The 13,669-nt window shown below is 37.8% G+C and overlaps 1 protein-coding gene across 7 annotated transcripts in view; it reads left to right on the top strand.

The window, feature by feature from the left end:
* Nucleotides 1-13,669, top strand: part of Itgb3bp (integrin beta 3 binding protein (beta3-endonexin)) — a 61,810-nt gene that overhangs the window by 23,883 nt on the left and 24,258 nt on the right. For 2 of the 7 annotated variants that reach the window (NM_026348.4, XM_011240600.3), the window contains exons 3-4: nucleotides 3,101-3,236; nucleotides 6,571-6,637. The exons of 3 other annotated variants lie outside the window; for them this stretch is intronic. In NM_026348.4, coding sequence (NP_080624.1) covers nucleotides 3,101-3,236; nucleotides 6,571-6,637 — 203 coding nt within the window. Of the gene's footprint in view, nucleotides 1-3,100; nucleotides 3,237-6,570; nucleotides 6,638-13,669 lie in introns of those variants that run through there. 2 more of the 7 variants (NM_001362976.1, XM_030253728.1) reach the window with 2 other exon arrangements.

Here is a 13,669-nt window from a genome sequence, read left to right as displayed (position 1 = left end):
TAACAGGTACAAAATCAATAAGATGCAGGCACCTTTTTGGTTGACTGTGCTTTAAACAAGGTGACAAAGGGAGCTACAATTCATGAAGGATATCAAAGGCAAATGCTGCGTCTATTTGAAATTATAGAGAGAGCATTGATTTTTTTTTTCTTCTTTAGCAGAAAGATCTATGCTCGAATTTTAGTTTTGCTAGGATCAAAGGTTTGAGTCTTAACAAAAAGTACAGGAGTGAGTGGGCTGATAGACTAAATCTTAGGTCACTTTTTCTTTGTTTAGTCGTAGTGTTAAATATTTCTAAGGTGTCAGTAAATATTCGAAGCAGACATAAATTACAGAAGTGGGCTAGTGTCCACCACATTTTGTTTGCATCCCAAATCCTTTGCCTTTTCTAGCTGACTCCAGTCCTCTCATCTTTTCTTTGTTTTGTTGTTGTTATTTTTTTTCCTAAAAGGATCAATAAATGGCACCCTTCCTTGCTGACTTCTTAATTAGTAACCCCAGTCTCTGTTAATCCCTTCCTGTTATTGGAGGTAATATATAAGTCCCTCAGAGCTTGGAGGACAGCAGAATGGAGTTCTTAGGATACAGGATTGCTTGATCTGTATCTTTACGGATTAAAAGTTAAAGGAAAAGAAGCCTTTGGGGAAGTTTGTGCACACAATAAGACAGTAAACTAGGATACACAATTGCTACAGGATGCTTTGGTGAGACAGTAGGCAAAAGCAAGTCTCCCTTTTCTCTGTGTGTGATAGTGCTAGATAAAACATTCCTCCTTTTAAGCAACAGAAGTGACTGAGGAGAAGAGAGAGGAAGGAGGGAATTCTTGGTATTAACACGTACAGGTACACACACACACACACTTCCTGAAAGCTATAGAACTGTTGTCAAAAAGAAATATATTATCTACAGTTGCAATGTTTAGACATTTGGCAATTGGATAAAATAATTTTTGGTGAAACTAGGGAAACAGATGGACATAAACGTACATAGAGTAGTAACTTTCATTTCTTGTACATACACAGTGAAATCATTGTAGGCAATAAGTTCTTGCAGAAGTTGAGTAGGGCTTGGGTAAATGTCATAGTTTATGACTGAATACATATAAACAGGTGAAGACTCAATATGGAGAGGTAATGGTAACTACCTGATAAAGAGACTTAGAATTCTTTTCATCCCACAGGAAGGATTGCATTAGAGACATAACAGTGCAATAGTTGGATTTATAAAGGTATTTTTTAAAAGATTCTGTTTACAATTTTGGCAACTGCAGATATATAAAATAAATGCCTTTGTTCCCCCAAACAATGTTAACTATGAAACATTTTGACCTATAGTTTCTAGAACAAATACCAAGGTTACTTTTAAAGGTGACACTGCTGTGGGTGCATTAAAGAACACTTGACTATAGAGATTTATGGAATTGTTTGAAGACAGCGTCCAAGCTAAAATTGTTTCGAGCCTTGAGACCTTTTCTTTATGCTCTGAGTTCATCCCGTGTACTCAACACTCTTGATTTCAGATTCTTGCACCTGTCTCAATTTTTTTCTGGAACAGGGTTTTGTGTTTCTCAAGATGGCTTCATCTGCTCAGTGTAGCTAAGGATGTCCTTGAACTTCTGAACTTTTGCCTTCACCTCCTGATTGCTGAGATTTATAGGCATTCACCATCGTGCCCAGATTCTTCTTCCTAGGGATTGGAACCCGGGCTCTGTGCATGCTAGGCAAGCACTCTGCCTGCTGAAGCTACATCCCCAGCTCCCTTTCATGCCTTTTCTGTTCTCCTATTTCAGTCCCATCCTTCCTGCTCCTAAGAAGCTTTCTGTAATAGGTTACTGCAGCCCCAGCCCTCTTTGATAGTTTCTTCTTTTTGAATTTCTCACTTTAACTTAACTTTAACTTAAAACCTCATCTCAGGCTTGTTTAACTTTGGATGGTAGTCTTTGAGCCCAGAGAAATTTATCTTTTTCTTTTAAAATAAGAGAAAGGGGGAGGTGAGAAGGAGAGAGAATGAAAATGAATGCCGGGTCACATGTATAGAAGTCAGAGAGAATGCGGGTGTGTGAGCGTGCATAAGCTGTGATACCTGTGCAGAAGTCAGAGGACAACCTTAGGTGTTGGTCTTCACCTTCTGCCTTGTGTGGGACTGATTGTCTTGCTTGTCACTGTTTGCCAGGCTACCTGACAGGATTCTGTCTTCCAGGGATTCTTTATCTCTACCTCCCCTCTTGCTGTAGATGAACTAGTACTGCAGACATGTGCTGCCATGCCTGGCTTTATGTGGACGTGAGAATCTGATCGTAGGTCCTCATGCTCACTGGATTCTCATTTCTCCATCTGCCAGCTTGTCATAAGAGGGCTGGGGTTACAGATGGGTTTTAGTTCATCTGGCTTTCTATGGATTATGGAAATGTGAGCTCAAGTTCTTGTGCTGAGTTACCCTAGCCCCTCATTATGTTTCCTTACACATATTATTTGAGTGATCTATAAGCATAATGGAAAACAAGGCCTAGAGGAATTGAGCAGCAAACAACTAAAAGAATGATAATGAATATTTAGAGAAAGTTGTGTAGTTCCGGCCAGATACTTAGGAGGGTGGAAGTGGTAGGCTCAGTTGTTTGCACACTGACTTAATTATTCCTAAGCAGAAAACTGGCACAACAGTGGGTGAGGAAAGCAATGAGCTTGTTTAGAATTCCCTTCTTGGTCTGCGTACTAAGAGAGCTTTCCTTTGAGAATTTTCCTGATCTGGCTCCCTAGTTACACTTCACATTACATATTGCATATGTAATTGCACGGAGAATGTGCTGGCCAGACTCCTCATCTGTAAAACTGTTGGGACACATACCAGAAGTTGGCAATGTTTCATGCTGATAGTCTTAATGATGTCAATGTATCAAATTGAGATTATTGTAGAGATCTAAAGTAGCTACCTTATTTGAGAGGAATACTGGTCACTTTGAAGGTGATAAATGCATTCAAAAATCTAAAAGAAAGAGCAAGAAAATGGTATTAATTTGAGTTTTCATGAGTTACTTAAGGTATTTTCAAAGATCTGTAACTAAATGTAAGTACTTCTCTTCTAAATTATTATTTATTTCTAGTCATTTAGTCCTTCAAAAATCGTGAGGAAGAAAAGTATTACAGCTTATTCTCCTACTACTGGAACTTATCAGTTGAGCCCATTTTCTTCTCCCGCAACCCCCAAAGAACAGGAGCACAGAAACGGACCATCAAATGGTTAGTTGAACATTCTTTTCCACTTATGGTAACATCTTTCTAGTTATTGGTTAAATCAAGATTTTGATTTAGGAATATATAGCTCTTGTTGCAGCTGGGTTTTTCTCTCTTCTCAAGGAATTTAACATAGAAAAGGCTAGAGTGTAAATGTTACTTTGGACATAAATGTAAACTTCGTAGTCACTTCTTTTTAAAATGCCGCTGCTGTTCCCTTACTATCCCATCCATTAAATAGGAATTATGGCCTGACTGCCTTCAGCTACTATCAATTATAATGGTTACAGATATGCCCTTAACAAGCTATCCATCATGTGCATAAATTAAAGGACATATAACTCAGATACTGCCACACTGCAGTTTAAGAGGAATACTTCCAAATGTTATTTTTATCCATACTTTCCATTTAGCTTCACCTACATTTAGTATATAGTTTATCTTTATTATGTTTTATGTCCTTCTTATTTTAAACATATTTGTTAAAAACTCAAAAAATTTTCCACATAGGATAATCTACCTATATAAACCTAATTTTATATAAAAATATTATTCATTTAATTCTGACATACATTTTTGTTGCTCTCTAGTAGTTTATTGCTAAGATCTATATTTAAAGGGACAGGTCTCAATTTCATATGCTTAATTTTTTTATATTGTAAGAAGTCATGAATCAGTGACATGTCATTCTCTGTTGTATAAAATTTTAAATAGTCTCAAGTTTTAGTAAAATGTATTTTAGATACGCTGTGACTAACCTAATTCATATTTTATTGTTTAACATTTATTAGATATTAAGCATATGCTAGAATCTATATAGAAATTGGTCTCATTTTACCTAATTTGTTTAATGAAATACATTATTAAATATATTAAGTTTTTTAGTCTCTTTGATTTTAAGTTAACAAAATGCTTTTACCCTAAAGCTATTAATATTATGTTTGTTTTCACAAAATTTATTAAAGTCTATACATTTCTCTCAAATTCTATAGTTTTTATATAGTAGATATATCTTTTTAATTAAAAAATAATAGCTTAGAAATTGCATATTTCTATGAAAATCTCAATAGATTTTCGGTAGATACATACTCAATTTCCATATTGAAATTAAATATGGACTTAAGGGAACATTCCTTTTGCCCATAAAAAGACTGGTCACATGATTTCACTTGACATTTATGTGGGTAATTATCACATTACCGGTACTAAGGATGCTCTTTTTAAAAAAGTCAAACTGCAAGGGTTTCTGAGGTACAGGCAGTATCTAGTTCTTGACTTATATGCTGACTACTGATTCACTCTAGTTATTAATTAAAGTGACATGTGTTTGATTTACTTTGATATATGTATATGTACACACATACATAGCATCACATCACATACAGAAGCCTCACAGCAGAAATCTGTTAAAGTCCTGAATGAAATCACATTATTTGTAATCATCCAATCCCAGCAAGTCTTCTGCACGGTTTAGAAAGAAGAAACCCTAATTGTTATCAGATATTATAAGTTCCAAATTAGAAAATACAACTTAAAAAGTAATTTAAATTTAGAGGAGGTCATGACCTCCTTTATAGTTCCCTCTTTTAAAATATTGTTCAAAATCTAATGAGAAATTTTAATAACATCTAGAAGACATTTTATTTCTACTTGCTTTTTAATATACTTCATATTAAACCCCAAACCCATTTACTTAGACTTTGCATGTTCAAGTCTCAAAGCTCGAATGTGGAGGTCAGAGGGCAACTTCTGCACATAAATCCTTGCCTACCCTCTTATTTCACTTGTTTCGGCTGCCGGGCTGTGCTCTCTACGCTGGCTGGCATGTGAGCTTCAGAGCCATTCTCCTGTCTCTGCCTCCTATCTTTGGTAGGGATACTGGGGCTACAAATGTGCACCACCACACCTGACCTTTTGCATGCATTCCTGGGACAGAACTCAGATTGTCAGGGTTGTGTGACAAGCACTTTTACCCACTGAATCATCTTCACAACCCAGCAGACCCTTATTGGGATTTTAAAAGTCATTCATAAAGGACCTACCCATTTTTCTTCTCATGTTTTAGTAGCTCTTGACTTCTTTCCATACTTAGTCTTGCCTGCCCTTGCTGACTTTGAACTTTTGGTCCTTCTGCCTCCATCTCAGGAGTACTGGGATCATGGGCATGCACCACCATCCCCAGCTCAGGTTAATTATTTCATGTAACTTGTTTAAAATAGTAGCTAGCCCTAATAAGTGCTGTATGTTAAACATTGTCCTTATCATCATTAATTGTGCTTCCAAGCCTTATCTAACTGAAAGCTTTTTTCATTAGTTAAGGAAAACTTTCCCTGGATCCCTACCAGAAACTTCAAATACAATTCTGAATGTAGTCCAGATTCAGTGATGACACACTTATAATCAATGTTTTGTAAAGCTGTTCTTAAAAAGAGTCAAGAACACAAATGTTAAAAGATGCATGTAACCTAGAAAGAAAACTGCTGATGTAATGATATGACTCCTTAGCCTGTTGTATATACTGGGGTGGTGTTGTTGTTATTGTTGTTGTTTGGTTTGATTTGGATTTTCAAGACAGGGTTTCTCTGTGTAGCCCTGGCTGTCCTGGAACTCACTCTGTAGACCAGGCTGGCCTTGACCTCAGTGATCCACCTGCCTCTTGCCTCCCAAATGCTGGCATTAAAGGTCTGTGCCACCAAGCCAGGCATAATATTGTACTTACTTTTTAATTAGAATATAATGAAGAGAGAGCTATTAACTGAAAAATGTTATGTTGGAAGATAGCTATAAAGTCCTATATAGCAACTGAAAAGTACTTGGAGACCTAAGAAAACTAAGAATTTTATTGATCCACATATTATTTGGCAGTAATAAAAATATTTAGAAAGGCATTGAACACCTAATAAAAATTCTACTAAAATAATCTAGTCTGTCACTGGCTTCTGAGGGTAAAATGAGAAAATGAATTACAAATTAATGAAGCAATCTTAATATTTGATTTTGGAGCTTTACTGCATATAGATAACAAATTCAGGAAATTAATTTTAGTCAAGATTTTTTAAAATAAAGGAAATGGAAAAACAAAATTGGGTGCTTTTTTTCTTTCCTACCTCCCTTTGTCCCCCCCCCCCCTTACTTCTGATTTACCTTTTAGCAATGTAGTTCATCTTTTTGTTCTTGGCTTCATTTTCTACCCTGTGTCAGGCCATGCATGTCAGACTAGCCTCAATCCTTCCCACTCTGCCTTTCAAGTGCTGGAATTACAGGGAGCTAAAATTTGGCAAGTCAGTCAATGAAAATTTGGCAAATTGTCTCCTTAACTTTGTGTTCTTTTCCCATACAGAAACAAGGAAACGGAGTAACTTGAGCTCACCTGTAAGACAGGAGTCCACAGTGAAAGACAGGGATGGGTGAGCTTGGCTTCAAAGTCATCTTCACTACATATTATTGAGGAAAAGCTTGACTTATCCTTACGTGACAACTTAAGAAAAGTCATTTCTCTTTGTAAATTAATAGTTTATAATTATAAGAGGGCTGCGTTATTCTATCTATACATTTATTTATTCTATATGATTTTCTTTTCAAACACTGTTGTTAAGAAAAGTATTTGTGGTGTCTTGCAGTGTTTGTGTGGTGGGAGTATATAATGCTTTAATTTTAATATTCATCGAGCCTAGGTCTGGGCTGGTGGATTATAGACCAATTTAGGGTCAAGCTAAGGACCCTCCATTTCAGAGTCTCATAGAGAAGAATGAGAATGCGGCAAGCATGAGGAGGTGAGGCAACAGTGTACAGGCTCTCAGCAGCCCAGGTAGTGAGCCAACGCCAGCCATGCTCACCCTGACCTGCCTGCCACCGATGCCTGTGAATGAAGTGTGTTCCAGAAAGCCTGCGTGGCATAGGAATACTATTTATGTATCTCACACTGGGGTGATTGAAAGTGGCCCATGTGTTCATCTCACTTAGCAAATGGTTTCCTTGTGTCCCATTCTGTGATGTAAAATGAAGTTTTAGCCAGAGCTCATGGTCTTCTGTTGTAAGCTAACATATCCTCCTCAGCTTAGAGATTAGCTGTGTTCAGAATCATTTATATGGGATTTAGATTCAGGTTCCACTTAACAGTGTTAGAATCTGATGTCTTTTATTTCATAATGTAAGTGACTCGTATTACTTACTGGATGCTGTGTGAAACACTATAGTAAAGGCGAGTCCTCTGGGAAGCCTGGCTTAGGACCTCCTACAGAACCTTATCACTTCCTTTCCCTGACCACAAAATCCCCATGCCACCAAATATGGTAAAATACCATATTTGCAAAGCACTGCTCTTTAAAATTCTTTATTACATTATCTATTGTGTGTGTGTGTGTGTGTGTGTGTGTGTGTGTGTGTGTGTCCTTGAGTATGTGACTTTGTTAGGGGAAAGCATTTGCCAGTGTGCATTTGAAGGTCAGGGGATCTCCTCCAGGACTCAGTTCTCTCCTTCTATCATGAGGATCTTAGGGATTGAACAGGGATTGAAGCCATCAAACTGCTGGCAGGTACCTTTATCTGCTGAGCCTTGCTACCAACCCAGCAAAGAGTTTTTGCTCTCCAACCCCCCTTTTCTTTTTTTAATACAATTTTTAAACATTTGTTTATTTTTATTTTCTGTATATAAGTATTTTGCCTTCATGTTTAGAAGTTCACTTTGAGATTAGAGGCCAGAAGGGTCCTCCAGATGCCCTGGGACTGAGGTTACAAATGCGAGCAACCATGTGGGTGCTGGGAACTTAACCTGAGTTCTCTGCAAGAATAGCAAGTGTTCTTAACCACTGAGCAATCTCTCCAGCCCCATACTTTTTTCTCTTTTTTTTTCTTTTATTAACCAATCAGATTTATGTTTCAATAAAATCACAATTTACAAGATGGCAATACAGTAATTTCAGAGCCAATTGATAATGATAAAAACTTTATACCAATATTTCTAACCTTGTAAAATCATAGCTACTTGTGGCCGGTAAACACTATGCGGGATCAGGTCCACAGCCATCTTTCTTCCTCTCCTACCTTGAGAAGCTCGCTCTCTCTCTCTCTCTCTTTCTCTCTCTCTCTCTCTCTCTTTCTCTCTCTCTCCCTCTCTCCCTCCACTAATTTGATTGGACAGGGAAAATCCTGTGAAATACCATCCTTTCTGTTTAATTAAATTAAAAAAAAAACTGTCTCTCAAAATATAAATTGAGCACAGCTATTACCATTTTGTAATTTACATGGTATAAGATAGACATAACACCCAGTCCAACATTTTTGCCAATAAAATGGAACACTGTCCTCTCTCCTAACTTAAAGGCTATAGTTCTGCACCTGGCTATATCCCAGCTTCAGATAGAATGCCATCTGACAACCATCCTCTCAAATCTGATCCTCTCAAACTAATAGCCTGGGTTGGATATGAGACTATAAGTTTTTAACCCCATCAGAAATCCAAGAACAACTGATATTAACTGAAAATATATAGGAAGCCTAACACAGCTTCCAAAACTAGCCAATTTATAGAGACCGCTGAACACCTTGGACAGTTTTTTACTTCAAAATGTTGGAGCATCAGTCTTCAGCCTTCTGGCCAGAATCATCTGGCAGACCTTAGAGAAACCAGATATTAAGGACTAGCCTACTCTGTCTTGGCAGAACCAAACTGTCCTAACCTGTAATTGTGTCCTTTCTTTGGACACTATTATGTCTGTAGATGAAATGAGGCAATTCTTGCCTAGTGACTGTCTCGCCACAACTGGAGTAACTCATAGATGCTCAATTGCTTCTTTGAATCCAAGACAGGGAAAGCTGTCAGGAGCAGACTAGTCTCAACAAGTGAATAAACGACATTAAACATCACATTCTGTGGATTTCTGATGTTTTTGAAAACCAACTATCTATGTAAAGTAATTTGGACTGTTGTCCATTAACTACTCTCAGCTATTTCTAATTAAAATCTTGAAAACACCCTAACAATAAACTCAGAGCCACGAATTTGCTATTTGAGCCTAAACTCACAGACTTAAACATCTCAGATCAGATTAAAATAACAGTTATAGAAGGTTTGGGTCTAATCCTTGTATTTATACAAGATTTTGTATCAATAGAAGAAATTTATACCAGTGAAACCCTTGATTTTGCATCAAAATAAATTATGTACCAATTAAGAAATTATGACTTCTATGCCAGGAAGATTTTGCTGACAGGACCGTGATATAGCTCTTTCTTGTGAGGCTATGCTAGTGCCTAGCAAATACAGAAGTGATGCTCACAGTCATCTATTGGATGAGACACAGGGCCCCTAATGAAGGAGCTAGAGAAAGTACCCAAGGAGCTAAAGGGGTCTGCAACCCTATAGGAGGATCAACAATATGAACTAACCAGTAGCCCCTAGAACTATGTATCTAGTTGCATATGTAACAGAGGATGGCCATCATGGGAGGAGAGGCCTTAGGTCTTGTGAAGATCCTATGCCCCAGTACAAGGGAATGCCAGGGCTAGGAAGCGGGAGTGGGTGGGTTGGGGAGTGGTAGGGGGGAGGATATAGGGGGCTTTGTGGATAGCATTTGAAATGTAAATGAAGAAAATATCTAATAAAAAAAGAATAAATAAATAAATAAATGGGAGAATATAAAATGAAAAAAAAAAGAAATTATGATTTCAGCTTAGTAACAATTAAAGAGATTTCTACCAAATGAAATTATGGCTATGTAATCAATTCTAGCTATTCCTCCCTGTTCCAATATGACCATTCCTATATTCCCTAGAAAGACAACCTATTAATAACCCTCTCCATCCATAAAGCCCAGGAAACTGGGCCGATGCCTCTTCAGAACTTCTTCAAGGTGAATATGGGTATTGAGATTTTATGGGGGGTGGGGGGAGAGGATAGGAAAAATAGGATTGATCAGTTTCTGATGTCTGTGTCTTGACTGGATCCAGCTGAAGTCCAGGACATCAGGAGTTCAAGCAGGTCAGTTCAGTATGTCTGTGGAGGAAATTTACAAGGCTGTATGCTCTGTAATATATAAATCTCAAAACAAAATTTTAGTAGCATCAAGATATATTTTTTGTTTGATTCTCTGGAATCTAGTACTCTGGAGGTCTCCCTTTGTCATATCTGATCCATATAACTCTGGAAGGTATAAATACCTTAATCACCTTTTCCAAAAACACAAAGACAAAAACCTTCTTCCCAAATCAGCATATCCTTGAGCCAGTAATCAGAAAACTCATTATTTAGACCTCTCTCCCAAAGGAATAATATAACCACAAGACTCAAAAACACACCCATTTTGAAAATCAAAACAATCTACCATCTTTCTGTTTGGCTCTTTGCCCAGAGCCACAGACATATTCTATTAATACCGGTATAATATCTGTCTGTTGAACTCTCTACCTGGAGCCACAGACATTGATAATTAATACCTACTCAAAACAGGTAATGATTATCACTGCACTCTCTACTCTGGAGTCAGTGACTAATATTACCTATCTAGTTCTGAACCTCAGGCAAAATTTCCCACATGATTCAGGCAAATTCTGAATATAAATTTATCCTAAAAGCAAATAATCCTAATTTTAAATTCACAATTTAATCCCCCTGCCCTAAGAGGTAGGTAAATTCCATTCTTCTCCTAACTCAGAGCAGCCTGTAATTTCCTACGGGGAGGCGGGGGAGGGTACTCTTTGTTTCAATTCCTGTGCTAGAGTACCCGAGACTTGTTTTTAGCTACCCAGTTACTCACTTAACAAAATTTTTAAAATAAATAAATATAACTTTCTCAGAGTTTTAAATTTCTAGTGGATTTCTGCCCAGCCACCACATTGGTTCACCATCTGTTGCTGGAAATATTAAAAAATGAACAGGCACGTCCCTACACTAGTACCGGCAACCAACAGGCCACAGGGCTTCCTCTGGGTGAACTCACTCATGAGGCCTGCCAACTCTCCATACCCCAGGACCATAAGGCTCCTGCCAGGCCATCTCTCCTGCGACACCCCACCCCCCCAGTACCAAGCAATGCCCCACAAACCCCACGGTCAGCCATCTCAACACCTAATTACCTGGTAGAATTAAAACTCTTTAAGCTTTTAGTTAACCAATCAGATTTTTTTTTTTAAAGATTTATTTATTTATTATATGTAAGTACATTGTAGCTGTCTTCAGACACTCCAGAAGAGGGAGTCAGATCTCGTTACGGATGGTTGTGAGCCACCATGTGGTTGCTGGGATTTGAACTCTGGACCTTCGAAAGAGCAGTCGGGTGCTCTTACCCACTGAGCCATCTCACCAGCCCTAACCAATCAGATTTATGTATCAATAAAATCACAATTCACAAGATGCCAATACAATAATTTCAGAGTCAATTGATAATGATAAAAGCTTTATCCCAATATTTCTTTTTTTTTTTTTTGGTTTTTCGAGACAGGGTTTCTCTGTATAGCCCTGGCTGTCCTGGAACTCACTTTTTTTTTTTTTTTTTTAAAGATTTATTTATTTATATGTAAGTACACTGTAGCTGTCTTCAGACACTCCAGAAGAGGGAGTCAGATCTCATTACGGATGGTTGTGAGCCACCATGTGGTTGCTGGGATTTGAACTCCGGACCTCCAGAAGAGCAGTCGGGTGCTCTTACCCACTGAGCCATCTCACCAGCCCCCAGAACTCACTTTGTAGACCAGGCTGGCCTCGAACTCAGAAATTCGCTTGCCTCTGCCTCCCAAGTGCTGGGATTAAAGGCATGTGCCACCACCCCCCGACTATCCCAATATTTCTAACCTTGTGAAATCATAGTTACTTGTGGCAGGTTCATGTCTGCAGCCATCTTCCTTCCTTTTCTACCCCCATACTTTTTCTAATTAAGAATCCTAGTTCCTCCGGGGCCTAGCAAACACAGAAGTGGATGCTCACAGTCAGCTATTGGATGGATCACAGGGCCCCCAATAGAGGAGCTAGAGAAAGTACCCAAGGAGCTAAAGGGATCTGCAACCCTATAGGTGGAACAACATTATGAACTAACCAGTACCCCGGAGCTCTTGACTCTAGCTGCATATGTATCAAAAGATGGCCTAGTCGGCCATCACTGGAAAGAGAGGGCCATTGGACACGCAAACTGTATATGCCCCAGTACAGAGGAATGCCAGGGCCAAAAAATGGGAGTGGGTAGGTAGGGGGGGTGGGGAGGAGGGTACGGGGGACTTTTGGGATAGCATTGGAAATGCAAATGAGGAAAATACCTAATAAAAATATTTTTTAAAAAAAAGAATCCTAGTTCCTTAATGAAGCCAATCTTGACTAGGTGTTAAGTATTTAACCATTAAAATAGGCAACATATGTAAATAGCAAAGATCTGAAATTATGTAGGACGTTATGCAGTAAAAGCAAGTAGCACGTAACAATCCTAGATCACTGATATCAGTGTATTTGAAAGTAGATGGGTGCTAAGCCGCGTGGATCTCTGATACAACTGTAAAATGAAGCAGTTAGAAGTAACAGCGCACAGTGGGAGAGGAAAGGGTTGTCAAAGGTGATAGCACAGAAGCAAGCCCAACCACAGAGGACTGCCCAAGCTGGCTTAAACTGCCTTCATTTCCTGTACTTTACTGCCCGCCTCTTCCTTCTTCTGAAGTCATTACATTCCTAACAGTATATCCCTTGGCAGTTTGCTTTCACATAGCAAGGAAGCCCCAAAACCTCCATTATGGGTCATTTAGGAATTTGTTTATGTTTACTTAATTCATTAATTGAATAAATTCATTAATTAATGAACTCATAAATTTCTTAAGACCACACCAGTTAGTGTTAAAATTTTTGAATTTAAGTGGAGCTACTTTGAAATACTAAAAATAATTCATATTAAATATTTTTCAACTTTAAAAACTTTTAAATTCTTGTCTGAGATCTATTTTTAATTTTTTAAAGATTTCTTTTCCTACTTTGGAAAAACAGTATAAAAACTCGATTTTTTTTTTATCGCAAGTTAAATGGAACACATTTATGAATTAGTTCTAAATAATCTTAAAATATTGTAGCAATATTCCCCTATTGTTTTTTATTTTATGGAAAATATCATATAGTGAAAAAAAAGGCATGGAAAAGAGGAGGTACCTGTTTCCAGAATATTCTGATTCTTATGAGGAGACCCTTAGAGGCTTTAAGGCACCACACCTTAGGGCTCAACTCTTCCCACACACTCCTCCCTTCATGGTACAAAGAAAAGGGGTGCCCCTTCACTAAAGTAGCTTATAAAGTCTGCACTTAAATTTAACTATTATTTTCATTTTAATGCAGCTACTAGAGAAATATGTGTGTGAGTTACAATTCTGTTATACTTTGTTGATATGTATTATTAGAGAGTGAGGAAATTTCAAATTAGAAAATAACCTAAAACAGTTGCAACAGTGAAGAAATGATGAAATCATCTTTGGCT

Source organism: Mus musculus, chromosome 4 (genome assembly GCF_000001635.26).
Source record: "Mus musculus strain C57BL/6J chromosome 4, GRCm38.p6 C57BL/6J".
Lineage (NCBI taxonomy): Eukaryota > Metazoa > Chordata > Mammalia > Rodentia > Muridae > Mus > Mus musculus.
Note: the sequence above shows the minus strand (reverse complement) of the source record. Positions and strands in the feature narration are given on the sequence as shown.